Here is a 27,917-nt window from a genome sequence, read left to right on the forward strand (position 1 = left end):
GGAGTGGGGAGCCTGAAGGAGAGGGCTGTGAGCCTCCCCCAAGCCGGGCTGTGTTTGTTAACTCCGCCCAGCCAGCCAGGCCTGGGGTGTTTGATGTCTCTCAGGAGAAGCAGGAGGAGGGAGGCCTGCCCGGGGGTCCTCCCAGGGACAGCTTTCAACTCCTGCTGAGCCTGCGACGGAAGGGAACACCTAGCCCCCTCCATTCAGGGTGGGCCACGGGGGCGTGGCGCAGGGCGGCTGGCAGAGTGTGCTGTTTCCCTCGGGCGCTGTTTCTTTTCAGGTGGCATCAGGTAAGAATGAACGGCAAGGGGAGACTGGAAGAAAGAGGTGACAAAGGCAGCCCTGGTGCCTTCAGTAGCCACAGGCCTGAGGGTCCCACCTGAGGATCCATCTCCTCCTCCCTTCTCATCCTCCACCAACTGCTTCCCTGGGTCTCCGCACCGTGCCTCACCCTTTCTCCCCCATCCCCAAAGCAGCGCAGGGGGCAGTTTGCCTTCCCCCAGGGGCAGCGCTGCTGTGTTCCTGCCTCAGAAGCTCTGCCCTCCAGCCCCTCCTGCAAGCAATAAAATGCACTGGGTGAGGAACCCTGGTGGGAGGTCCGGGGGAGAAGTCTCTAGAAACCTGGGTAACATAATGCTCCCACTGGGCTGGCTCTCAGGGCTTGCCTTAGGGTTCCCAAAGCATGTTTGTAACCTTTCAGGCCTGGGCCACAGGGAATGAGACAAGGAATTAACCATTATTATTAACCAGTTCAATGTCCTATGTACGATTAACCACGAACAGCTCCATTTCTGTCTCCTTCTTTCCCTCCTAAATGGCCCTCTTCTGCTACAAGCAAAGGAACACATTTCTGCTACAGTCTCACCTCCAACACCGCTCCATCTGGTCCGTCCCTCCCCTCCGCCCACCCCCCCCACATGTTGAGATTGAGAAAGAGCTTGTTTACGATAAGACCTTGAAATCTGGAGTTATAAATCCTTCCAGGACGGCCACCCTATCTCCGTGCTAATGCTTGTGGTGCCGTCCAAAGGAGGCTCACCTGATTGTGACCCATCCCCTCTCACTCCCCAGAGCCCCCTGCTCCTCCTCTGCAAACATGGGACAATGGGCAAATGGGAGTTACCTGTCTCAACAGGTGTTAGCCTGGCCTCACTTTCCTACAGGGTGATGCAGAGGTCACCTCTAGCCCAGCCCTCTCTGGGCATTCTTGTGATTGTAAAAGCCCACCTTCAGACGTGACCTTCCTTTTGGTCCCCCATGACTTTAGCTGCAGGAGGCCGAGCCCACCTCAATGGATTTAGAAGGCCTCACTTCAGGGACTTTCTTGATGGTTGCTGTGGTCGGGAATCTGCCTGCCAGTGCAGGGGACACGGGTTCGAGCCCTGGTCTGGGAAGATCCCACCTGCCGCGGAGCAACTAAGCCCGTGTGCCACAACTACTGAGCCTGCGCTCTAGAGCCCGCGAGCCACAACTACTGAAGGCTGTGCGCCACAACTACTGAAGCCCGCGCGCCTAGAGCTCGTGCTCCGCAACAAGAGAAGCCACCGCAATGAGAAGCCCGTGCACCGCAATGAACAGTAGCCCCCGCTCGCCGCAACTAGAGAAAGCCTGCGTGCAGCAACGAAGACCCAACGCAGCCAAAAATAAATAAATTTATACAAAAAAAAGAAGTCCTCAGTTTAGCTGCTGAGGCCACTGGCTAGAGCGCAGGCCGCACCCCCCTTGTCTGGGGATGCAGTGTGTGTGTGGGCGGAGGCTGATGCCACTTAGTTTGCTCCCTACTCTGTCGTGCACTGGTCCTAGTCCCTATTAGCCTTCCCTACTAAGCCATGAGCCGCTTGAGGGAAGAGATTTTGTCTTATTCATCGTTGAATCCCTATGCCCAGCAGACTGCACAGAACATAAATATTTGGTAAATGACAGCCTAATGCTGTCATACTCATCACTAGCAAATATTTATTGAGGGCGTCTTCTGTGCAGCGACTCCGCTAAGCAGTAGCGGGTACAAAGGTGAATGAGACACCATTCCCACTCACAGGGGTTTACGCTAGAGTCAGAGAGACCCAGAGAAGCTTCACTTGCCAGGAGGTCAGAGGAAGGAGATGGGGCTGGAGACCCCAGGGAATCTGGTAACCAAAGTTTCCCAAAAAGTAAACTTACAGTGGATACCCCCAGACCCAGAAACCCATTCGCTGTGGATCTCTGTATATTCCAGAGTGGAGCTAACGACTTACCAATTATCTGCACATCTAGCTTTTCCCTATGTGACTTTGTCTCAAAAATATGAATAAAAAAGTAGTGTCTTTACTTGGGAAGGAGTTCTCAACCATTTAGTCCTGGGAACCATGGAAGTGAAACGTGTCCCCACGGGGACTCCAACCGGAGCCACACTTTTTAGCTGTGTCCGTGCTGTTTGGTTTGGGCTCCCCAGGGAGTTGAGGCCAGAGCTGCCACCGCCCTCAGGAGGAAGGAAGGAAGGAGATGGAGGCACTTGTCTGGAGCTCGGGCCATCCCAACACAGCTCAGCACACCTGTGCTGGCCACCAGGAAGAGAGAAAATGACAGCAGGGTTGTAACTCCTCCGCTTACATCTCCGAGAACCTGGGAGAAGGAGGACAGCAAGTTGATCTCTTGGGGTCCCAGGGGGGCCAGATAATGTGAGGGGCCATTGCTGTACCAATGCCATTGTCTCGTCAAGGGGACCTTCACTGCATGGACTGGGGGTCTAGCAGCGTGCGTGGACAGTAGAGGCACTGTGAGTGGGTGGCACTTTCTTCTTGACTCTTTTAAGCCAGTGCTTCTGAAACTGTTCTATTCAAGTACCATGTGGCAGAGAAGAGTGAATGTCACATTTCTCAAGGAGCCTGAGGTTTTAGATCACTGCAAACAGGACATTTCTTTGAAGACCCATATTTGATCTTAAAAATGCATGTAAAATTTGTATTTTCTACCACGACCTATCAATGTGCTTTGATATAAAAATGCAGTTAAAATTACTTATCTCTGAATAAAATGGATGCTCCACGAAGACAAACGATCTTTCCCGTGGCTTCTTGGACCCCCCGACTCATCGCCCTGTACCCCACTTTGAGAAGAAGCATGCCTTTTAGGACATCAGGCCCATACACATGTTCCAACCCAAAGTGGGCCTATAATACACTTGCATGGCCCATGACCTTGATCCCCAAACACTCCTCTAGGCCTGTCCTAGGCTGCCCTGTCCACACGTTCCTCCAGTCTGACCTTGTGGGATCATCCCTTCACCTCTGGGTTTATCCTGGTGCCTCCAGCAGAGTTTGGAGATCAGGAGGCCAGTAAGCCTATCCTTCAAATGTCTAGAGGCAGTGGCTCTAAATCCTTTTGCAGCCTCGTTCACAGAGAATAAGCAGGGCGGTAAGTATGAGACCCTGAGGTGGGCTGAAAACAACTACTAAAATGGATGCTTAATGAATCAATTATCTAAAGGGTCCTCGGCTAGGGATTGTCCTTGCAATGGCCTTGGTAGGCTTTGCTTTCCCTGACACAACTCCTCCACCTGTACAAGGACATGAGGAATCAAGGCTGCCTGCTTACGTGATGACGCAGAAGTTAGGTAAGCTGAAGTCCATAGTAGGTTTGTTATGGAGTCACTCTATCAATGGATTTCAACTTTTAAAAGAAGTGCCACCAATTCACTTATTCACTCATGCATTTGCTTATTCACTCAACGAGTCTTTATAGAGAATCTACTATGCACCAGGCACTACAGGAGGTACTGGAGGTACAGTGGTGAACAAGAGTAACATGGTCTGGGCCGCCTTAGAACTTGCTAGGGGGAGACAAAATTAAAGCAATGGTCTCCAGGAAGCAAAAAGAACGAGCTCAGATGGGGCAAGCCCAGGGCCTTCCGCCACTGACCCCTCCTGCCTTGGATGTCATGCCCAATAGCACAAGGACACAGTGAGTAGGTCCGGAACTAAGTCGGGGTCATGGCGAATTGCCTGCAACTCCTCATAGGAAGGTTAAAAACACATAGAATGAAATTCCCCTCCGAGTCCCCTGACCCGCCCAACTGCCCCAGAGACAATGCACCAAAACCTAAGTGTGCAAACATGCCTGAGAGTGAGGAAATTCATGGTTTCATATAATCCCCACATTCGAGCGCAACGTGAAGTGGCACCAGGCTCTCCCCCATGTCACAGATGCAGAACCCGAGGCCTTGGGGAGGGGAAGCAGCCTGTGGAAGGTCCCCTGGCCGGGCCAGGACTGTGATGGGGTTTACGGGGGGGCGGCGGGGGCCGGGGGCGTAGGGCCCAGGCGTGGCTTTTGATTCTACTGAACAGTGCTGGGCTGGAGCCTCTAGTAACTTGCCAGACAGACCCCCATGGTTCTGGAGACTCTGGCCACAGCCCTTTATCTTTCCTCCCCATGACCTGTGCAGATCTGATGGCTCTCGTTCTGAAAGATCTGGACTCTAGAACTCAGCTAAGAGCTGGTGGGACAATGGAAACGTGGGCTTTGGAATGTATCTAAACAACCCACAGCCCTGTCCCCTCCTCCCCAAAGACGGACCAATGACCCCTAAACCCCTGGATTGTTCCTAAGAAACCTAGCGTGGCTTTGGCAACTGCCTGGATTGTCACCATTTCCACCCTTCAGTGCTGGAGTATCTTCATCTTAGCCTGTACTGCCATGCAAAAGAAAACGCAACCGAATCTGGAGTAAGTTAGGTTGTAGAGCTAATCATGTGTAGAGTCACCTTCTTATGACATTAAGACCTCCAGGAGAGCCACTGAAAAGTCTTGTGAGGTCTGCTAATTCCCCTGCGAGCGAGGAATGTGTTTATTCTTCCAAGGGGCAAAGATCCCCCACTCAAAGTGACGCTGCCACATTGTGTAACCAGGAACACGGGTTGTTGCTGATGTAAACATCGGCCGGGGGCAGACCTGCCGGGAGCCTGGGCTCCTCTTCCCAGAGGTGTTTCTTATGAATGGTTGTGTCCAGTGAAGCAATTTCCTGCCTTGTAAATTTCTGCCCAGCAAACCACATCTCCTATCTATCTGCTGCCTGGCTCTGGGTCATAAAACAATTCCCCAGAGACCAATCAGAGCCCGATCAGGAGTCCTTGAGTAACAGGAAAATTACCCTCCACCTGCAGACGTAATGACACTCTGCAAGCTAGTGGCTTTGCAGTTTCTGAACGTAAACATCACATGCCTTACGCCATGCCTTACCTCTGCTCATCTGAAATGGGGGGCCCACATTTGATTCTCAGGCCCTGGTTCACTCCTCAGAGGCACTGGCTGGCTAGTGACCCATTACCTTGACCTGAGGACCCTGCAGCCTGGAGAACATATTTCACTGTGTCAGATCACGATTTGCAGAGCAGGGGCAAGAGAAGTTCAGGCAGGGGGTCTCAGGCACGCAGAGGACAGAAGATTTGGGCCGAAACTACACTGGAACTGATTTGGACATTCACTTTGCATTTTGTGGGTCCTCAGCCTGGAATGTCTTCTCCCCACCCCCTCCCCCATCTGCCTGGTGAACTGACATTCATTCTTATTTTATTTTATTATTATTTTTTTGGCTGCGTTGGGTCTTTGTTGCTGCGTGCGGGCTCTCTCTAGTTGTGTCAAGCGGGAGCTACTCTTCATTGCGGTGCGCAGGCTTCTCACTGCAGTGGCTTCTCTTGTTGTGGAGCACGGGCTCTAGGCGTGTGGGCTTCAGCAGTTGTGGCACGCGGGCTCAGTAGTTGTGGCTCGCGGGCTCTAGAGTGCAGGCTCAGTAGTTGTGGCGCACAGGCTTAGTTGCTCCGTGGCATGTGGGGGATCTTCCCAGACCAGGGCTTGAACCCGTGTTCCCTGCATTGGCAGGTGGATTCTTAACCACTGCGCCACCAGGGAAGTCCCCTGGCATTCATTCTTTGTGATGCAGTTCAAGTGTCCTCCGAGGAAACTTCTCTGATTTCCACCCAGACAGAATTTCCTCCACTGGCCTACCACTCTACCTTCTAACACCAACACAGCACATTCATTGCAATAACTTGCAAAATTTTCTGTCTCCCTGGCCAGGCTGGGAAATCCTCCAAGGCATCTTGGAATCCCCAGCACCCACCCCTGTGCCTGGCTCAAGTCAGTGTGCAAAAGAGGTTTGTTGAATAAATGAGTGAATGGGCATCTATTATGTGTCTCTCTACCACACTTAGATGCTTTGCATATGGAAAATGCACAATGGATATAGTCAAAGGGATAAAGCTCTGGGTTAGGCCAGTAAAGACAGACATAACCTAGGGCTCCTCTCTTGGAGAAGTCTGCAATCTGGTTATGTTTCTACGGGTGATAGGAATATTTGCAGACGGGGTATAAAGATCAGGTTCACAGACAGACAGAAGCGGTTTGTTTTCGTTGTTGGTTTTCCTTTCTGAGGGCCAGCTCAGAAGCCAGAATGGGTTTCAAGCTGGTCTAACTAACCCTAGTACCGCACTAGCCATAAGGCGATACCTAGGACCTCCATTTTCATCTCTTTCCTTTCTCCTTGTCCCCATTTATAGCAGATATAACAGTGACTTGCTCCTTCCTTTGAAGCTTGGGAGGCCCCAGACAGAGGTGCTGAGGGTGGTGGTAGCAGGTGCCCACTGGGGTCATTTTCCAGTTGTAAAACTAGTAAACTCCATGACACACATACACACATGCATTCACTCAAAAAATATTTACTGAGTGCCTAATATGTACCAGGCACTAGATGCTGGGGACAAAACAGTGAATAAAACTCCCAGGTCCCTGCTCTCCCAGAACTTACCCTCCAGTTGGGGGCAGGCACTCAGTGATGGCGGGGATGGGGCCCATCATGTTCTCTCTCACATAGTCCGAAAAAACTGGATGCAAATAATTAATATTTAGTGCACACTTTCTCATGTACCTGGGGAAGGACTTGACCCACCTTGTATCTCATTGAATCCCTACAACAGCCCCATTTTCAGAGAAGGAAGCAGGCTCAGAGAGGTTAAGTAGCCTTCCCAAGGTCACACAGCTAGTAAGTGGTAGAGCCAGGATTTGAACTTCGATTTGCGTGACTCCCCCCAGCCTGAGCTCCTCACCATGGCTCTGCATGGCAGCGGTAAATATTTACCAGGTGAACAAAGGGGTGGATGAATGGTCAACCGTCACTACAGGGGCAGCCTGTTGTTTTGCTTCCATGATACAAACGTGAGCACCACGTTTAAGTTTTTCATTTACTTATTGATTCAAGCTTTTCCAAAGTGTGGCTCCCATAGAAAGTGGATTTCATAAAGATGAAGAAACAAGCATCTTTCTCATTATCATCTGTGTTTCCTGGGCAAGGCAACCTATTTTACAAAAATAATCATGAATTATCATAGAAAAAGTTATGCCAAAGAAACTATCACCTTCAGTTCTCTTTTCTGGGTTTGTGGTAAAGTCTATATTAGGCTGCATAACGACCCCCAAAGATAGCAGGTCTGAATCCTTGGAAGCTGTCAACCATTACCTTAAAAGGAAAGAGACTTTGCAGACGTGATGAAGGAAGAATATCCTGGATAATCTGGGTGGGCCCTAAATGCAATGACATGGATCCTTATGAGGAGGAAGAAGAGGGAGATTTGACACAGGAGAGAAGGCAATGACACCAGGGAGGCAGGGATTGGAGTGATGTGGCCACAAGCTAGGGAACCTGGAAGCCACCAGGAGCCGGAGGATGCAAGGAACAGATTCTCCCCTATAACCTGCGGAGGGGGTGTGGCCTTGCTGACCCCTGGCTTGGGCTCAGTGATACTGACTTTGGACTTCTGGCCTCCAGAACTGTGAGAGTATATATTTCTGGTGTTTTAAGCCACTGAGCTTGTGGAGATTTGTTATAGCAGCCACGGGAAACGAATACAGTCTTCTACAGAAGGAGGGAGCAGGGAGAACAAGTCTTTGACCACCAGTGTAGGTGATTCAGAAATACACTCTCTTTTAAAACTAAAAATAGAATTACCATATGATCCAGCAATCCCACTCCTGAGCATAAATCCAGACAAAACTCTAATCCAAAAAGATACATGCACCCCTACGTTCATAGCAGCACTCTTCACAGTAGCCAAGACATGGAAACAACCTAAGTGTCCATTAACAGACAAATGGATAAAGAAGATGTGGTACATATATACAATGGAATACTACTCGGCCATAAAAAGAATGAAATAATGCCATTTGCAGCAACATGGATGCAACTAGAGATTATCATATTAAGTGAAGTAAGTCAGAAAGAGAAAGACAAATACCATATGGTACACTCATATGTGGAATCTAAAATATGACACAAATGAACCTATCTACGAAACAGAAACAGACTCACGCACATAGAGAATAGACTTCTGGTTGTCAAGGGGGAGGGGGTTGGGGGAGGGATGGAGTGGGAGGTTGGGATTAGCAGAGGTAAGCTTTTATATATAGAACGGATAAACAACAAGGCCCTACTGTATAGCACAGAGAACTATACACGGTATCTGATGATAAACCGTAATGGAAAAGAATACAAAAGAAGAATGTATATATAATTGAACCACTTTACTGTACAGGAGAAATAAACACAACATTGTAAGTCAACTATACTTCAATTTTAAAAAAAAAGAAATGCATTCTCTTTTTAGTCAGGATGCCCCCAAGAAATTACACCTTGGAAAGCAAGGGGATCTCCCTACGAAAATGAATCCACCTCCTTCCCAGCTCCCATCCCCACTCTTGGCTTTGTGCTTCTTTCTATTACCTGTCAGTCAATACCTGGCATACTGTATATTTGTTTATTTTGTTATTGTTGGCTCCCTCCCAGTTGAATGTAAGCTCCATGGGAAGAGTAACGTTTTTTAAACTGCTTTTCTTTCCATACCTAGAAGTGTATGTAGCACATAGTAAGCACTCAATAAACACTTGTTGGATGAATGATCAAATGTCAGGTTACTGCCACCTGGAGAGCCCTGGCATCATATCAGGGACATGATAACAGCAGACATCACAGCATGACGTACTACCCAGATGCTTCCTAAAGTACCACTTTACAAGATGCCTGAGATAGAGTCTTTGCCCAGGTAATATTGTCTTCCATTTTCTATAACATCAATTTCTATTTCCTGATTTGTCTAGGCCTCAGACCTTGGAATCCTCTTTGATGCCACATCTAAACTATCAGAAAACCCTCGTGCCTTCAAATCCTCTCCCTTTAAAACCACATCCATGATCAGACAACCCCTCGTCACCTCCACCACCACCCCCTGGTCTCAGGCTCTGATGATGCAACGGCTTCCTGATGGTCTCTTCGCCGTCACTTTTGGCGCCTCCCTACAACTCAGCAGTCAGAGGGATTCTGTTAAAGCATAAGCCAGATCTTGCCCCTGCTCTGCTCACAACTTTCTGATGGCCTCTAGCTCCCTCAGAAGAAAAGTCCTTCCAGTAGCTTATAGCAGTCCTTACAATGGTGACAAAGTCCTTGTCATCTGTCATCACCTCCCAGCACTCTGCTCACACCCTGACTCCCACACTCCCGCCCACTCAGCTCTATAGCTACTCGAGCCTCCCTGCCGAATTTTTCACAGATTTTCAAAAACCATCTGACATGCACATACACACATTCACACATTTACTACCCATCTCCTTAACCAGAATGTAAAGCTCACGAGGGCAAGGATTTTTATCTATTTGATTCACTGATGTATCTTCAGTGTCTAGAACAATGGTGCCTGGCACACAGTAGGTGTCAGTAAGTACTTCTTGAATAAATAAATGGGAAATATTATTTTGGACTAGATGATATTTCCAAAAGCAAAGGGATATACAGAAGGCTAAGGCCTCTTGGCTCAGGAAATCAGGCATGCTTTCCTTAGAGTGCGATTTTTTTTTTTTTTTTTTTTTTTGTCTTTTGAAAACTAGCTTTGGACTCCCTGGCAGTCCAGTGGTTACGACTCCACGCTTCCACTGCAGGGGGCACGGGTTCAATCCCTGGTCAGGGAATTAAGATCTTGCATGCCATGCAGCGAAGCCAAAAAAAAAAAAAAAGAAAAAAAAAACTAGCTTTATCTTTTTATCTCTTTCATAATTAATTGGGAATCATTTAATATAATTGGTTTATTAAGGATGTCTGGACAATTGGCCACAGGAAGGAAACCTGCCTTTGGGGACTATAACAGTATGTATCTGGTGAGAAAATTAAATGTGTGGACATGGAGAAGAGATTTCGGGTGATCTGTTGGAATAAACATATTTATAGATATGCAGACTGCACGAAACCTGCTCTGAGGATTCCTGCTTTTGATGTTGTCCCCCCTCATGTTTGTTCTGCTCATTCTTCCTTAGAAAGTATTTCCTCTATATACATGCAGATACCATTTTATATACACCAGGAAAAAAATGGTCATCCAGGTGTGTGTGAAGCCCTGCATGCCCCAAAGATTCATTTATAAAATACTGTCATGTTATAAATCTTGGCTGACAATCTAGTATTTGCCCAGCTGGAATGACCTCTGTACGAAAGAGAGACAGAGACAGGGAAAGAAAGGGAGGGAGGGAGACAGGGAGGGGCTTTATAGGCATTTGGTTTAGCCGATTGCAACTTCTCGTGAATATTCAGTCTGTTTGATACAACTGGGATGTGTTTAAAGTATTAAAAAACATGGATTTGTTATATGCCACTATGTGGTCCACTACTGGCAATCTCTTATTTTCCAGAACAGATTTCAATGGCATTTATTTGAATTACTTCCTCATTCAAAGGGGACGCATCAGCCCCGATAGTGCTTTGGAAGAAGTTCACTCCTGCCTCTTCCTGACCCACCCCCTTCCTCGCCCCCTGTATTCCTCCTCCATGACTGCCCCCCCGCAACCTTTAGGGACATGAAGCCACCTTTAGTCCCAGCCACCTGACTCTCTGTGGCCCTCCCACTCATCACCACATTTTTTTTTTTTTTTTTTTTTTTGTGGTACGCGGGCCTCTCACCGTTGTGGCCTCTCCCGTTGCGGAGCACAGGCTCCGGACGTGCAGGCTCAGCGGCCATGGCTCACGGGCCCAGCCGCTCCGCGGCATGTGGGATCCTCCTGGACCGGGGCGCGAACCCGTGTCCCCTGCATTGGCAGGCGGACTCTCAACCACTGCGCCACCAGGGAAGCCCGAAGTTGGAGATTCTAATCAAGGCATTCTGGCTCCAAAAAGAATATCAAAGACCTGCCCCCAACCCCAAAGCTCAGTTCCCTGGCTGTCTACACTGTGTTCTTATCCACCTGAATCCAGCAGTTAACACTCCAGTTATTTCTGCCTTTGCGGGGAGATAATCCACTGTTTGGCATGGACAAGTCAAATCCATTTTAAGGCAGGTTTTCATTACCGATTTCATTTCTTATCCACGGATGTGAAAATGAAATCTGCCTTCCCCAGATCTCACCCTAGAAGACGGAGGCAGGTCGTGGTAAAAACAGAGCCATCTGTCTGTTAGCCTGGGCTCAGGGTGTAAAGAGAGACCCCGGAAATGTTGGTCCATAACATGCTGGAGGAAGGTATGGGGAGGTTTTAGCTGCAAATGAATCTTCAGAGTGGGTAATGCCCACCTGAATGCACACACAGTGAGCCTCCTTGCCCCTCTTAGAGCCAGTGGGAAGGGAGATTTGATTTAGAAGGGAGGTGTTCTCAGCTGTCAGGGTCACCTTCTACAGGTCTTGGATCACGCAGGGTTTGGTAAAGAAAACTCCCTAGAGATTTCCCCCTACCTGCCCACCCCCCAACTCCCAGATGGCCTCTTGGATGGTTAAGACCTTCTGGATTCTCAGGGTTATTGCAATAACACAAGATCTAAAATCTATCAAATGCAGATATTAGCTGTCCCAGAAACAACGTGAGTCCAAACACAGGGCTTCAGTTGAGGCTTGAGCTCGAGACCTATATTCCCTTCCTCTTCCTGGAACTCACAGGAGCCAACCGATAGGACATCTCAACCAGAGACAGCAATCTTGGCCTCTCTTGACACAGGGTGCTCGGCCTTGGCCCCAGTCCTTTTCAACCCAATCATGGATTTTCTCTTGACCACTTTAGCCCAAATTACATTGTCTGGGGGAGCCAGGAGCCAAAGGAGGTCAGCGTTTCCAAACCTACCCATCCCTGCCCTGGGCACTCAGTACATTTGCCCGGCTCACTAAGAATTACATCTTCCACTACACTGGGATTTTGAAAAACCTGTTGCTTGGGGCCTCGTTGGCATGATGCCCGTGCTTACACCCAGCTTGGGAACTGCTCTGTCTAGAAGCCAGAAACCACATGCTGGTAGGTCTACGCTGCACGTAAGAGGAGACGGCAAAGAGGACGGGTCCAGCCTCCTTCCTCCTGGAGTCAACACTGGATCATCTGTGGCAAAGTCCCTGCTGGCAGAGTGTTCAGGCCTCTTTTGGCTTTTCACCTTCCTGCCTGGGAAGGAAGAGCCATTCTCCTGACTAACAGCCCTACGGAAGGGAAGAGAGCTGGAAGTTAGCGCTTAAAAGGAGGTTGAGGGCTTCCCTGGTGGCGCAGTGGTTGAGAGTCTGCCTGCCGATGCAGGGGACACGGGTTCGTGCCCCGGTCCGGGAGGATCCCGCGTGCCGCGGGTCAGCTGGGCCCGTGGGCCATGGCCGCTGAGCTTGTGTGTCCGGAGCCTGTGCTCTGCAGCGGGAGAGGCCACAGCGGTGAGAGGCCCGCGTACCGCAAAAAAAAAAAAAAAAAAAAAAAGGGAGGTTGAAAATGTTACCCACGGGGATTCCACTTTTCCTACTTTTTCTCTGTTCCTGTGACCAACAGTCACCAAGAGTTGGCTCCATGTCTACTTCTGTGAGTCGCAGAAAGACAAAGGTATTGGAGTCTGACTGGGGGAACAGACTTTTCTTACCTTAGCGGTAAAGCCGGCCTGAAGACACTGGGGCATGCAGCAGCGAGCCTGGTGGAGTTAAGTGGAAAACTCCAAGGAGACCAGGGGCCGGGGGTTCTTGGAGGAACCGTGGCAGGGGAAGAGTCAGAGACAGACAGAAATATGAGACTCTGGGCAGTGACAAAATAAACTGTTTTAATGGGAGGTTTTCGGAAAGGGCAACTTTTCCTTGTGCTATCCAACAGCCAGTGTCCCTGTCTTGGGGTTTCCTGGGGAGGTACTGGCTGAGCCCCCAACCCCACCGGAAGCGAGGACATTGCTCTGACGCTATGTTCAGCCCTTCCAGGGATCCAGAGGTGTGTCTTTAACATCAGGAGATTGGAGTGAGCTATAGCAGACAGTCCAAAATACACAGTTCCTGTGTGTGCCCGGGCCCGAGGAAGGGGGCAGGGGCTTCACTTCCACCTTAGATATTTCTCCGTAGGGGAAGACAGAGGGGGCAAATCACTTTGAAAATTCAACTCTGACCTTTACGAAGAAAACTGATAGACACTTTAGTATTATATACACGGCAGAGGGGAGAGAAAGTAGAGGGGAAATTGCACTTAATTACAGTAGTTTATAGTTTACACCCATTGGACAAATTTACTTCTTTAAAAGAAATCTCCAGATCAGCCGGGATGGGGGGTGGGGGAGGGAGGTGGCTGATATTTACAGTGTGTTTGGCTCAGTTCAATAGCACGTGTCCTCCTCGCCTCATTTCAGTAACAGATTCAAGTTTTCACATCAGTTTGTTCGATGAAGGAGCATAATGTAGACGCTCCGGCTTTCTCTCTTCCTCTTCCTCGGTTTCTCATCTCCCGCCTACAGGACAGACCAGACGGGAGAGCTTGACGTCTTGGGAGAGGCATCGTGACAATACTGCATAGAAGGGAAGCTGGGCTCTGGGCCGCGCCTCTCAGAGCGGATTGTCCGAGGCGCTGGCAGGACGTCAGGTGAGCAGGGACCTCTCGCAGGTGCTGCTTGTCAGGTCACTGCGCTTTTCCGCGACAGCTGCCTGGAGGGTGATGGTGTGGAAAATAGGGTCCTTGTTGCTGTGCACAAAGTAAGTGATGTGTGGGCATCACCAGGCTTGGAGAGGACACTGCAGAGAGAGAGGAGAGACAGCTCAGCTGTGTACATCTGCCGGGACCTGGGCCATTAGTCTGGCTTCTCTGGGGGACCTGAGACCCAGCTCAGTCAGCAAAGAGTTGAGGCTGGAGGCCTGGGGACCCCGTGGCTGCTGAGCCCCGCAGGGCTGGTCCTGAAACACGCTCCCTTTAGGAAGATCTAAGTGCCGGCTTCCCTGGCTACTTCAGAAGAGAGAAGTGAATTGCCGCCGACCTTGAAATAGTCATAACTCGCCGACCTTTATCCTGAAGTTGGGCTCCTCTTCCTGTGAGTTTATAAATAAACTGCTCGGTTTGGTGGCAATGGCAGCCGGATGGGGAGCTCTTGCTTCTGGCGGAAATAAGGGTCTCTTCCTAAGTCCTCTAAGAGCAGGGGTTCCCCTAGACCCCTTCCCAAACTGTAATGGACCCGTGAGTAGCAGAGATCCTGTTAAAATGTACTGATAGATTCTGATTCAGTGGACCTGGGGTAGGCCTAAGAACCTGCATTTCCAATCAGCTCCCAGCTTGGGCGGATGCTGTGGATATATTTTGAGCCACAAGGCCATAAAGTGCAGGAGAAAATCACCACGTACTCACAAACGGTCCATCAGGGAAGAAGCATGGGGAATGGCAAAGTGCTTTCTACAACATTTGTTACTGTCAGGACAAGAGCTCAGAGGATCCGGATCCAAGGGCTGAAGGCCTCTGATGCCAGGCTTCCCGGTGGGTCGGGGCAGGAGACCTACTCAGCATGGAGGAGCCTTTGAGAGGAGCCAGACCCCCATCCGAGGCAGCCTCTGCTCCCAGAGCCCTGGGCCTCTGTCTTGGAACACCACTGCCCGGCCTTGCCTCCCAGGGAGTCCCTTTTCTCCTCTCTCCGTCTCCTCCTTCTCTTTCCCCTTTGCTGCCATCTCAGGGGAAGGTTCTGCCCTTCTGCTTCATGGCTTATTTCCTCAAGACCTCACCCAACACACACGCGTGCGTGCGCACACGCACGCACGCACGCACACCTACCACTACAATTAAAGGCCTATCATCCCACTGTTATCTCATTAATCAGTGCTCCCAGCCATAGCCTTGTATGAGGCTGCCATTATGTCCATTTTACAGGTGAGGAAAACAAAGTCAAAGAAAGTCCGTGGATTGTCCAAGGTTTCAGACCTAGGAGAGTGTGGGGATTCAAACCAGTTCTGGGAGACCTCCCAGCCCGCGTTCTTTCTATCACGCTGAGGTTAGGAGCCTTCTACTAGCTTTCTTCTTGGTCAAGCTGCTTTCTCTGAGCCTCGGTTTCTCCACCTATAAGATGAAGGTCGTTGGGGGATCAGAGGGGCTGCTCTGTGTGCAGTACTCCGCACGGTGCTTGGGGTAACTGTCCGTGGTAACACTGGGCTGCCCGGGGTGCCCCCTCCGGTGCTCCTCGGAGCAGGACTGAGCTGTGCGTCCGCGGGAGGGGACAGCTTGCTGGCCCCTCTTCATTCTTGAGGCCCTGGTCAGGGTCCTCTGATACCCTTTGCCTCCTCTTCCTTCCCCCACCCACCCCCACTCTCGAGTTTCTTTACTTCCCACTATCAGCCTTTTTCCAATTTTCAGATTTCAGGTGGAGGAGAGAGAAAATGGCTTGTGACCTTGCAGGTTTCAATAGAAGAGCAAACACCAAGAGCAGATAAGGAGACGCCAGCAAGATTCTATGACCTGTCATTAGGGATGGGCTTTCCAGCTATCAAATGTTTGCTCACATAATAAAATGGTGGCAGAGCCCTAAATGTTGTCAAAGGAACTAGGGTTATTTGCCCCCTTCAGAGTCTAAACACAAACATCTGATAAGGGGTGCACTGTGCTCCCTCAGAACGGAGGCCTGGCTCACCCAGCGGCGCGGGGGGCCTTGCCCGAGGACCTCTGAGTGACTACAGAGCCCTCGTCTGGAGGGTGTAGCAGCTGGGGGATTGTTAAGGACGTCCTCACCCTAAGAAGATTTGATCCGTAATGGGGAAGAGCTGACGTTTATTGAGGTCCTACTGTGTGCCGGGCTGCACCGCTAAGTAAGGGCTTGACACGCATCATGGCACGACACGCATCATGGCACTGAATGCTCACGTCAAGCCTCTGAGGCAGGTAATTCATTCATTTCGCATGGTTTGGAGGTCCTTCCATATGCTTAGCCCTGTTTTAGGCACTGGGTGTGTGTGCAGTTGTGAACAAGACCCTGTCCCCATCCCCACTGAGATTACATTCTAGTGAGGGTTTTGAACAATGAATGAATAAAACAAAATGCATAACATAAAAGTTTAGGAGGAGATGAACACTCCAGAAAAATAAGCATGGTAAGAGGTTTCAGTGACTGGAGGGAAGAGGCAATAAATTAGGGAGGGGGATCGGAAGGTGGTCCCCCCACTCTTTGAGGTGGTGATGTTTGAACTGAATGAAATGAACGCAGGTAAAGATATGCATTAAAGAATATTCCAGGGCTTCCCTGGCGGCGCAGTGGCTGAGAGTCCGCCTGCCGATGCAGGGGACACGGGTTCATGCCCCGGTCCGGGAAGATCCCACATGCCACGGAGTGGCTGGGCCCATGAGCCATGGCCACTGAGCCTGCGCATCCGGAGCCTATGCTCCGCAACGGGAGAGGCCACAACAGTGAGAGGCCCGCGTACCGCAAAAACAAAACAAAACAAAACAAAACAAGAATATTCCAGTCAGAAGATACCGCAGAAGCAGAAGTCCTGTGGTGGGATTGCTTCAGCTCTTGTTCAGCTGAAGCTGAGTGACAGAGGGAGAAAGGGCCACGGTCTGACCACATAGGGCCTTGGAGGTCCCTGTTTCAGTCTGGTTACAACGGGAAGCTAGTGGAGCGTTTTGACAGGGGAGCGACATGATGGATTTCCCTTTTCCAGAGATCACTCTGGCTGCTGTGTGGTGAACAAAGCACACCCACCCCTGTGGGACAAGACTGGAAGTGGAAAGTTAGGGGCCGCTGCAGGAGCGGAAGACTGATGGGGTGGTGAGAAGCGGTCAGACTGAGGATGCATTTTGAAGGACCCCTAGCAGAACTTATTGATGGACTGGATATGGGATGTGGGGTATGAAATGATCAAGGGTACCCTCAGGAATCTCACTGGAACAACTGGTATTATGTTTGGAAATGGAGAAGCCCAAGGAGGAAGCAATTTGGGTCAGGAGGAATTGGGACAAAATGAAGAGCTGCTATTTTAGGCAGGTTCACTTTGAGAGGCTTGTCAGGTATGTTAGGTAGGCATCTGTATGTGCCAAAGATGCATCAGGTTTGTGAATGGACCCTCAGCGGAGAGGTCTGTACTGGAGACAGAATGATAGGATCCATCTTTGTGTACACTTGATCCAAAGCCCTGGGACTGGAGATCGCCCAGGGACAAACATGGAAGAGAAGAGGCCAAAGAATGAGTCCCAGGGCCCTTTGACAGTAAATGTCACAAAGACGAGTTGCCCGCCAAGGAAAGGAGGAGTGGCCAGTGCCATAGGAGGAGAACCAGGAATGGGTAATGGCCTAAAATCCAAGTGAAAAAAGGAGGGCGTGATTGGCTGTGTCAAAGATAGAGCTTGAGAGATAACCACTGGATTTGGTGACAAGGAGGTGTCAGTGAGCTGGCCAAGAGGGGTTTCAGGAACGTGGGGACAAAAGCCAGACTGGAATGTTCTCAAGAGAGGTATACATACAATGGGGGGGGGTATATATACAATGGAGTACTCCTCAGCCATCAAAAAGAATGAAATTTCACCATTTGCAGCAACATGGATGGATTTGGAGGGTATTATGCTTAGTGAAAGAAGTCAGACAGCGAAAGACAAATACTGTATGATATCACTTATATGTGGAATCTAAAAAATACAACAAATGAGTGAATATAATTTAAAAAGTAACAGATTCACAGATTGTAGAGAACAGACCAGTGGTTACCAGTGGGGAGAGGGAAGGTGGGTGGAAAAAGAAAGGAGATTAAGAGGTACAAACTACTATGAATAAAATAAATAAGCCACAAGGATCTGTTGTACAGCACAGATATTGGAATACAGCCATTATTTTATAGTAACGATAAATGGAGTATAACCTTTAAAAATTGTGAATCAACATGTTGAAACTTATAGAACATTGTAAGCCAACTATACCTCAATTTAAAAAAAAGAAAGAAAAGAGAATTGGGGGTGAGGAAGTGGAAACAGCGAGTACAGATTAAGTTAGATTAATTATAGCTCTATTAATTACAAGTAAAGATTATACTTCCAGTTTTGTAGATGACGGAACTGAGGCTTACAGAGATTTTAAGTGACGTGCCCAGGGTCTCAGAACAGAAAATTCTGTGCTCTTACCCACTACGTAAGATTACTGCCTTTTCTGCGAATATCCTCGCTGTTCTGATTTTGTAATAATCAGGGCAGGCTAAACATTCGCTATATTAAGACCATGCATGTGTCCCGAGACCTAGTTCTTTTCCTAGGTCTGGTTTTATAAATGCTGGTGATAAACCAAGTCTGACTTATGTGATGAATCTTACGTGGGAAATGTCTGTGACTCTAGGTATCCGATCAACCTTGAGAAATGGTAGCACAGCTAGTGTAATAACTTTTGAAGATAACCATTGCTAATTTGATGATTACCCGTTGCCATTAAATGAATTGTAAAATTAAAGAGAAAAGATTACTGCCTTTTATTTTGAGTGGGACACCAGGGGGAAATAAACGCCCTTTGCCATTTAAAATCCTCCTTCCTAAGCTCGAGAGACACTCAAGGTTACCATCACGGAAAGCCAGGATTGATCCAACTGCCACGGACTGGGTGTTTCCAGCCAAGCGCCGAGCTGAGTGTTTTACAAGTTTTATTGCGTTTTGTCCTTTCAATGATCTCACGAAGGAGGAATTGTTATCTTCATGTTAAAGGTGAGGAAACTGAAGTTCAGAGACGCTAGACTTTTCCCTTTGGTCACACAGGTAGACAATGGTAGAATCTTGAGCCCGGGTCTGCCTCGTGCCCACGTCAGCTCTACATCAGCCCACACTGCCAGTGGGGAAGGTCGGGAGGGTGGGGAGCAGCTGCAGGGCGTTTATGACGATGAGGCTGCCCACCTCCTCTCGTCAGCACCCCTGACAGGTGACTGCTCCGGGGGTCCTCTCCTGACCTCTCTCTTTGTAAACTAGGAAGTGGAGCGGTGGGTAGAGAAGTTGTGGAAATAGGAGTGGGCTCACAGCCTGCCCACACTTGTTCTAGCCAAGGTTGGTGCTTGCTGTGGTCTGGTTTCCAGGCTGGCAGGCTGGCGTTTTGCAGGAGGCTCAGGCAGAGACCCACTTAGGTGGTAACTCGCCAGCACCCAAGGGTTGAGAAGGGGGGGATGGGGCATAAGCTCTGGAAAGGACGGAGGGCAGTAGCTGCCAAGGATTCCCAGCAAGAAGGTTCCAGCCTGAGGTTCCCGAAACATGAACCACGAGGCCCTGGGGCATGTCTGTCTTGACAATGGAAAATACTGGGATCAGACAGATTCAAGGTCAAATGCTGGCTTTAGCCTTATACTGGCATAACCTTGGGTCATTTCTATGAGTACTTTAAAAATGGATCTTAGGACTTCCCTAGCGGTCCAGTGGTTAAGACTCCATGCTCCCGACACAGGGGGCACGGGTCTGATCCCTGGTTGGGGAAGATCCCCGCATGCCGTGTGGCACGGCACAGCCAAAAAATAAATAAATAAATAAATGTTAAAAAAATGGATCTTAGAAGGTGAATGTTGTTTAATGGATGTGGAGTGAGAAGAACCAAAGTCTGGAACTCCAACTCCAGATTTACCATCATGTGAGTTTGGGCAGATTCTTCCCCATCTTTGAAATTCAGGTTTTTGCTCTATAAATCAGGCATACAAATTTCTACCTCGCAGGATGGGTGGGAGGATTAGCCAGGAAATTAAGATGGACAAGCATCTGGAGTGCTGTGTGGCAAATGGGAGGCAGTCAAAAAATGCTAGATCTGAATTCACTCATTCATTCATTCATTCACTCATTCATTCACATTTACTGAACATCTACTAAAGGCCAGGCATTTGGCTACACACAAAGGGCTTGGGTGCTTTGAGAGGCCCTGAACCATTTGCTTTTCTCCTGGGAGATGGGTGAGAGGGCATCCTTGTGCCAGCAGGAGAACGGGAAGCAGGGATCTGGAGCCTGGGCCCAAGAGACAGGATGCGCTTGAGAGACGGTCCTAACCCTGAGAAATGTTATTGTCAGAACCTCCTTTGATCCCATGCAGACCAAGAAGTGAGTTAAATATTGAAGGAGCTAATGGGAGGTGTCTCCTAAAGGATCACAGACAGGAAGGGGTAGGAACAGGGAGGAAAAGCTATCACTTTGAGCACGTGCCTCTGTGCTACGCATGGTCTTCAGGCACTTTGAATATTCTGTAAGAGGGAGGTGGGATTTTCCCCTTTAGAGATGAAGAAACTTCGTCTCACAACCACGAATTAACTGCCCAAGGTCGTGTAGCAGGGGTGAAGGAGCTGGGATTGGCTCAAGCATGTTGTTTTTTCCTAGCATTCTACGATGCCTCTAAAGCAGCATTGCCTGGGATGGATCTCTATTCACTGCCCACATCAGCACAGGAAAGATTCTGAGATGCCCTGCCCTGGGGGATTTCTGTTTAGCCCAGCTGTTTCCCCAACCAATTCGACCATGGAATCTTCTGCTCATGCCATGGGCCCCTGATTCCTAGCAATAGCCTTGAAACTCTTTTTGGAAAATACTACTTTAAAACAACAAAAAAGCAGAATTGCCACCAATTCTCTTCCAGAACTCACTTCCGACTCTTCGCCTTTGGAACAGAGTTTGTACAACTTTTCTTCACCTTGGGTTCCTTCTGCTGCCAGGAGACGGCATCTTTACCCTCTTTTTACTTCATTCTGTCTTTCCTATTTCCTCTTCTCCTGTACTTTGTAGGAAGAAAGTTTCCTGACTGGAATACAGTATGTGGGCTTCATTTTTACTCTTGTTCCTGACCGTTAAAGACCACAAGAGCAGCGATTACCACGGGTGTTTTTTTTGTTGTTGTTGTTTTTTGTTTCGCGGTACGCGGGCCTCTCACCGTTGTGGCCTCTCCCGTTGCGGAGCACAGGCTCCGGACGCGCAGGCTCAGCGGCCACGGCTCACGGGCCCAGCAGCTCCGCGGCATGTGGGCTCCTCCCAGACCAGGGGCACGAACCCGTGTCCCCTGCATCGGCAGGCGGACTCTCAACCACTGCGCCACCAGGGAAGCCCACCACGGGTTTTTTAAAGATGGGTATTGGAAGACAAGTATTGTTTAAGTGGAAAGAGTCCAGGATTTAGAATCAAAGACCAAAGTCCGGAAGTTTGGCTCCAGAATATCATCTATGTGACTTTGGGCAGGTGACCCTGCATCTCTGAGCCTCGGTTCATTTCTCTGTACTTCCTAGGAGGTTTTGGTAAAAAAGAAAATGGTGAGATAATGCTCATGAGAAGTATCCATGTAAACTGTAAAGTGCTATATGAAGTTTTATCCTTACTAAATGTTATCATCAGCCTAGAAGTGAGTCCATCATAGACTCCTGAAATATCCGGGGACTCGGAAACAACTTCACAGTAGTTCTAGAGGGCCGTCCGTGCGGCTTCAAGGTCGGCTGGCCACTCTGTCCGGTGGAGGGGAGAAGCCGGCTGGGGGCCAGTGCAGCGTCTCAGAGAGCATCTCGAAGCATTTTGATTAAGAGACCATTTCCTGAATTCAGAGGACTTGTTTCAACAAGCAAGCATCAAAGTCAACTTGGGAAAGACAGGAATCATTAATCACAGCCCCATCTAGGGCTGACCAAGCGGCAGATGGATTGATAAACCTTTCAAAGGGGAAGGTATTCCCAAGCAGGGCTGCTGCGCCTGGCTGCCCCCCTGATTGAGATTTGTGAGCACAGATAAATGTTTTCCCTGCTCGCTACAGAGAGTGGGAAATCACATGGGAGTGGAAGGGCAGGGCGAGGGGGGCTGTCCTTTCATCTTCCAATGGGTGAGAGAAGAGTAGCAAAGCAGGTCCCACACACCTCTCCCTCCCCAACACCCCCAGTTCCAGAGCCTGGATGCCTAAGTTGTATGTGTTTCGGCATCCAAGATGTGCCAGGCGCTTAATCTACATGACATCATCAAATCCTCAGAACAAGCAGATGTTATGATTTGTTTTAGAGATGAAGAAAGTGACGGCTCACAGAGGTCAAGGTCACCAAGCAAGTGGCAAAGCCAGGAATTGAACCCACCTGTTTGATGCCGGAGGACCAGGAGGAGATGGGGGCAAAGGAAGGACAGAGAAGGCTGAGCCCGTGAAAGAACTTGCTCAGAAACACATGGCGCTGGATGAGGTGGGATTTGAGGGAAAAAAAGACCATCAACAGGACCAAACCCTGCCGAGAGCATCTGACATGAAGTTCAAGGTTGTCGCCTACTTATCTAGCGATCAATAAAGGCCAAACAGTTCCCACACTGCACAGACCCCAGCTACTAAAAGGTCCTATTGTGTTACTCTGGAATTGTGACCTGTGTTCAGACATCTTGTCCTGTTTTCTAACTCTCGGCATCTCATTCCAGTCCAGCTGTCCAAGCTACAGCCTCACCATGGGTGATCTTTACTCTCCATCCCCGGCTATGTGGAGGTGGGCATTCGTCATCAACTGACATGGTGACTAAGCCTCTGGATTCCCCACTTTCAATGCACCAGGAAGTTGATTCTAAGTTTCTCTGTAAAACACCAAGTAAATGCAGGTCCCTGGCAAGGCCAGGCGGTCTACTGGGGAGTCCCCATGGGTTGGCAGAATTGCATCATTCTCTAGAGCTTACAGCGCTGGGGGTCGAACATGGGTCCTGGACTGGGTGAATCAGCCTGAGGACTCACTGTTCACTTTCTCTATTGGTGGGAAATCCTCAGGGATCCTTCTTGCAAAGCATGGAACCCCGCAGGGGGTCTGACTTTCTGAGCCCTCCTTGGAAATACCTTTTCCGTGGCTCACTGATCAATCCATTGGAGATACTCAATCTCAGTGCCTATAGGCTCTGTGTAATCCAGTCTCTAGCAACTGATCAAACTTCAGTACTGGGCGGAGCAATAAGTCCCTGCCCTTCAGGCTGTGGCCCATCTTCCTTGCCCTGTGACCTCAGGGATTCCTTTAGCAAGTACCAGGGGAGCCTCAGAAGGCTCACGCTTGTGGCTGAGTCCACACTTACCGCACTCTCTGCACATGAGTAGCCATAGTCATCCCTCCCCTCCCCCCGCATCTTCTTGCCGGCATTACCTGTTTACTGGAAGACATGTTGGTGAGCGTACTGATGCTGCTGGTATCTGTGACCACCATTGCAGATGGAAACCGGGAGGTGTGGGAATACTGGGGGGGTTCCTGCTTGTGTGCATACACTAGAGAGACAAAGTGAAGACAAAATCAAGGTGTAGATCACACAGGCGTGAGCATAGCTACAGACCGCCGCCACCTCCGTCCCACACCACTGCTCCTGCTTCCCCAGGCAGATAAAAGGAAGGTGGTGGTGGTGGTGGTTCTGTCTGGCAAGGCAGTGCGATGTGATAAAAAGAACGGCCATGCGTTTAAATCCTGGCTCCTTAATCAACTCAGTTAGCCTCAGTTTCCTCACCTCTAAAATGGGAATGATATAGGATTAGAAGAGTTTGTGTTTAACGCACTTCATACCAAATAGATCAATAGCTTTGCACAGTGCCTGGTATGCAGTGGTGGATGGCACTTCTGGGATGGGAGCACTTCTTTCCCCCTGACTTTCAACAAAGTATTAGACTCCTGGGCATCAACAAGTGATCCTTAGGCATATGTGGTGCATCTGAGAACTTAAGGCAAAAAAAAGTTCTAAGTAGCTGGCAAAATGAAGGAGCTGGCCTGTTTGCCTACTGTTTCTGCCATGACTCAAGTACCAGGTCTCGTGCTAGCAACTGTAGATTAATTAATAATTGTAAATGGACATGGATGTCATTACTTGTATAATTCTGGGCTGTTCCAGTTTGCACTAAAATGCCTTATGACATCACACAAACATGAAGGCTGATGGACAAAAGGAGACTAGATTCCAATAAAACCTCCAGGAGCATGTGGCCCACTTTTTGTTCTTCTAGCATGTGTCCACCAAGTCTGGAACCTTTGACTCATGCTAGTTCATCCATAAGAGTCATGTAAATTCCAGGTCACATGACCAACCCAGAAAGCATGTGGATGTTTGGCCTTGAGGGAGGGACCAGCTTGTTCTACCAAGGAGTCCTCCACCTGGGAACGGGGGTGAAGGTCACAGCCCGCCGCCTCAGCCTGCCTTTCCCTTGGAGGGAGGCTGGTTATTTCCTGGCCTGGGGCCCCATGAGCTATCTCTTCAGAGCCAGCCAGGCCAGCTGGGCCATGGCAGTCCACAGGTCACTGGTGACCACTCTCTGACTGTCATGCCCGGGCCTCGCCACTGAGGAATCCTGCCCAGGTGAGGGGCGGGGCCAAGTGGGGAGCATATTGGCCCTGGGCGGAAGGGCCGTGGTACACCTGTGGTCCCAGACTCTGCTGCAGGCTGTGGCAGATTTTTTTAAAGCCTGGAAAATGTGATTGGAATGTGAGATGGTACTTAGAAACCAGCTCCGCAGGCCTGGGGATAGAGCCCCGAGCATAGAAGAACCCTGAACTTGGCTGGTCTCCCTCAGACCCACAGCTCTGCCTGAGGCAGCTGGAGGAGAAACTGAAATCCTCTTTCCCATCCCTGCCTCCTTCTATTAAAGAGTCCCTTAGTAAATAATCACTTGCATTTTTACAACTCTTAACGCTTACCAAACACAGTTCACACCTATTTTTGTTTCATTTCCGTAATCACTCTACGTGCACACTGTTTCCATTTTACGAGGATGAAACTGAAGCTGAGAGTAGCTAGGGAACTTAACAATGGCTCCCTAGCTGGTAAGGCTCAGAGCCAGGATTTAATCACACAGCTAGGTCTGTCTGACCCTAAGGCTATCACTGTATTCCACAGACGTCCCTGGTGTCCCTGTGGGAACTGTGCTTGAAGCAGGGAAGCCACCCTTTCCATGATTTCTCCCCAAACTCAGAGGCCAGGGACTATAGGCTGACGTGGCCAGAGGACTGGGGGTCTGGGGCTCAGGAGGGGGTAGGGGGAGAGACACGGGGGATGGGGGTGGGTGGGAACTAAATGGTTGAAAGGTAGACTTGGGGTAGGTGTAGAAATTGGAGGCGGGAAGCAGCCTCTGTGTGGTGGGCAGAAACTCTAATATTCCTTGTGCAGGATGACGTGTAGGCGGTATTTTCTGCTCATGTTCATGGTTCTTGATTGGAGATGTTTGGGGTGTGGAAACTGGAGGGTGTGGGGACTCTGGAAGATTTTTCACTTTCAGAGAAGGCGAATAGGAGGCAAACTATATGCCAAGTCTGATCATTTGGTAACAGCTGCCTGGAATTTTGAACTGAAAAGGCTAAGTTGAGGCTTGTTGGGAAAAGGGGCTGTGCTTGATTGGGGGTCTCTTCCACGGGGGCCAGGGTGGGAAAGGGGGCATGAGTTCGTTCCACATCTAAGCTACCCTTACTCTCTATCTCCAGCTCCCCTTTCCATACAGGCCTTAATTGCCTTCATCAAATCTTCCCCCAGGAATCCTGGGGGTAGAGAAGAGGACCAGAAAAGGCACAGCCCTGCATACGAGTTATGCTTGAGATATTGGCTTTGTTGATCACAGGTAGGGAAACGTGACCGGACCAATAAGCTTCCAAGAAACTTCAGACCCACAGAGGGAAGAGCTTGGCTGCTTGAGGTCCCTTTGGGCTCCCTCCCCGACTTGCCCGTGTCCTTACTGTGTGAGTTCTGCAGCTGCGTCACAGCGGCCATGAAGGGCTGCTGGGCCATGTGGCTGCCCGGGCTCTGCTGCATGAGGGGCTGCTGGTGAGAGCTGTGCAGCTGCTGGGAGAACTGGACGGGCTGCAGGGCTGCCAGGCTGCCGGCCACACTGTTGATGACAGGGACGCTCTGAGCTTGGGAGGAGTTGAGGCCTGTGGGAACAGGGGGGAAGATTAGAGATGGCTTCAGGGAGGAGGACAGGTGAACAGATGTGAATGGTCATCAGCGGAGGCCCTGCTATTTGCCAGGCACTGGGCTGAGCCTGTTACGTAAGAGACTGCACAGAAAGCAATTTTATAGACCCATCGTATAGACCAAAAAACTGAGGCTTAGAGAGATGAAGTTGACCCGCTCAAATTCCACAGCGAGTTGTGGATGCAAATGGGCTTTCAACAGATCTGACGGAGACCCGAGAGTCTCCCAGAGCTGTCCTGTGACCTCCCACACTTGGCTCCCTTGAGGTTGCAAGGCCCTGTGCTTGCCTGCTCCGTCCATGCCTGGCTCTGCCGGAGCAGGGTTAAAGGCGTCCACACTAAGGTGCAGATTACTGCTCAGATATGTCTGTCCAGCAGGGGGCAGGAGTGTGCAGGGACCCACATCTGGATAAAAAGCAAACCCCCCTCCACAGTCCTGGAGGTATGGAGCCTGAAGCCCCTCATTTAGCGGGTTGTGCAAAACCCGAAAGAGGTCAGATGCTCTTTCTCTTGACTGGAACAGAGAGGGGATAAAACACTGCAACTCAATCAGTCTGTGAAGCGGGTATATCTTATCTGGCAGCACAGGGCTGGTGGCCTCAAAAGGACCAGGTATTGGAAGGAGGAAGTAATAAGTTGAAGGTTGGCAGTTACAGTAGGTGTTGCTTTCTGTTCTGGAAGGACGAGGGCCTCCATGGTTCTGTACTGTGTCTGTATCCTAAGGTCTCTTTAGAACTGGGGCCGGCACCGCAAAGATCAGGTCCCTGGTACCCACCCTCCATCGTCTCCCTGGGCGGGACTCTGGGGAAGGCACCTGAGGCAGGGTGGGAGTGGGGATGTGAGGATCAGGGGAAAGACACCCCAACCTCTTTCCTGAAACTGCCAAGGTTCCTTTGACCTTGCTTTCTGGGAAGTGGGGGGAAGAATGCGATGAAGAAGGAATCCCAGAGAAAGGTCTCTTTTAGGCAAATGTGGAAAAGACACCCAGAGAGCCTTTCCTGAGATGGAGCGGGTTCCATAAGCAGGTTCACAGGAGGAGGCAGTCCTCCGTGGAGATAGCACCAAGACCTCAACAATTGCCTGCTCAGAACCCAGCTGATACTGTTATCAGAAACCTAAAAGGTGAGACCCATGAGCAGAAGGGAAGAGGAACAAGCCCCCTCCTGGCTCTCCTGGCTGGGACTGGGCAGGTGGGGTCCTCTGAGCACTCAGAATAATGCCATCTCCAATTCCCCAGGGGTTCGGCTTCTCCTCCAGGCAGTGTCTCACCCGATACCATGATCTCCTGTTTCCCTTTCCTACCTTCTACGTAAGGTCTCAGTACCCGAGGAAGCCCCATGGATTTGCTCTTGTCTCCCCGAGCCCGTTGCCACTGCTCTTTTTGGGAAATCTCTGCCCAGAAAAGCAAATTATGCTGTCTAGAGTGGATGACAGTGGAGGGCATACTTCTGCAACCTGCCTGTGTTTTAGAATCATCCCGGGGAGCACTTTAAGAAATATACATTCCTCGGCCTCACCCATGACTTAATGAGTCAGACACTTTAGAGGTGAGGCCCAGGAATTTTATTTTCAACACAGTCTGTGACCCTGATGTGCCTCAATTCCAGGATGGAGAGCCACTGATGTCATTCGAGCTCCTGCGGAGTGTGACTCTTGGCCTTTCCATCTGTTTTCTGGGCACTGGTTCCTGCTTAAGAAGCATGTTATCCAGTCCAGTAGGTGAGTAGAGAACGAGGAATTGGCACTGCTGGGTAATCTGTTATCACATTCTCCTTGGGCCTCTGCAGTCGCCAGGCAGGGCCCACGTGCTCAACAGGACAGGAG

At 49.8% G+C, this 27,917-nt stretch overlaps 2 protein-coding genes across 7 annotated transcripts in view; both read right to left on the reverse strand.

The window, feature by feature from the left end:
- The window catches only part of LOC308607681 (tumor-associated calcium signal transducer 2-like), a gene marked incomplete at its 5' end in the record, with an annotated part of 38,187 nt that extends 25,017 nt beyond the window's left edge, over positions 1 to 13,170 (reverse strand). The window contains 4 exon segments of the mRNA XM_081219832.1: positions 6,778 to 6,853; positions 11,956 to 12,066; positions 12,163 to 12,455; positions 12,875 to 13,170. Coding sequence (XP_081075958.1) covers positions 6,778 to 6,853; positions 11,956 to 12,066; positions 12,163 to 12,455; positions 12,875 to 13,170 — 776 coding nt within the window.
- The window catches only part of HNF1B (HNF1 homeobox B), a 53,435-nt gene continuing 38,546 nt past the window's right edge, over positions 13,029 to 27,917 (reverse strand). For 4 of the 6 annotated variants that reach the window (XM_081220532.1, XM_081220530.1, XM_081220531.1 and 1 more), the window contains exons 7-9: positions 25,857 to 26,051; positions 23,298 to 23,416; positions 13,029 to 13,997 (exon numbers count right to left, since the gene is read on the reverse strand). In XM_081220532.1, coding sequence (XP_081076658.1) covers positions 13,977 to 13,997; positions 23,298 to 23,416; positions 25,857 to 26,051 — 335 coding nt within the window. In that variant the 3' untranslated portion in view covers positions 13,029 to 13,976. The remainder of the gene's footprint in view (positions 13,998 to 23,297; positions 23,417 to 25,856; positions 26,052 to 27,917) is intronic. The other 2 variants (XM_081220533.1, XM_081220534.1) reach the window with 2 other exon arrangements.

This window comes from Mesoplodon bidens (genome assembly GCF_964165515.1).
Source record: "Mesoplodon bidens genome assembly, chromosome: 19".
Classification (NCBI taxonomy): domain Eukaryota; kingdom Metazoa; phylum Chordata; class Mammalia; order Artiodactyla; family Ziphiidae; genus Mesoplodon; species Mesoplodon bidens.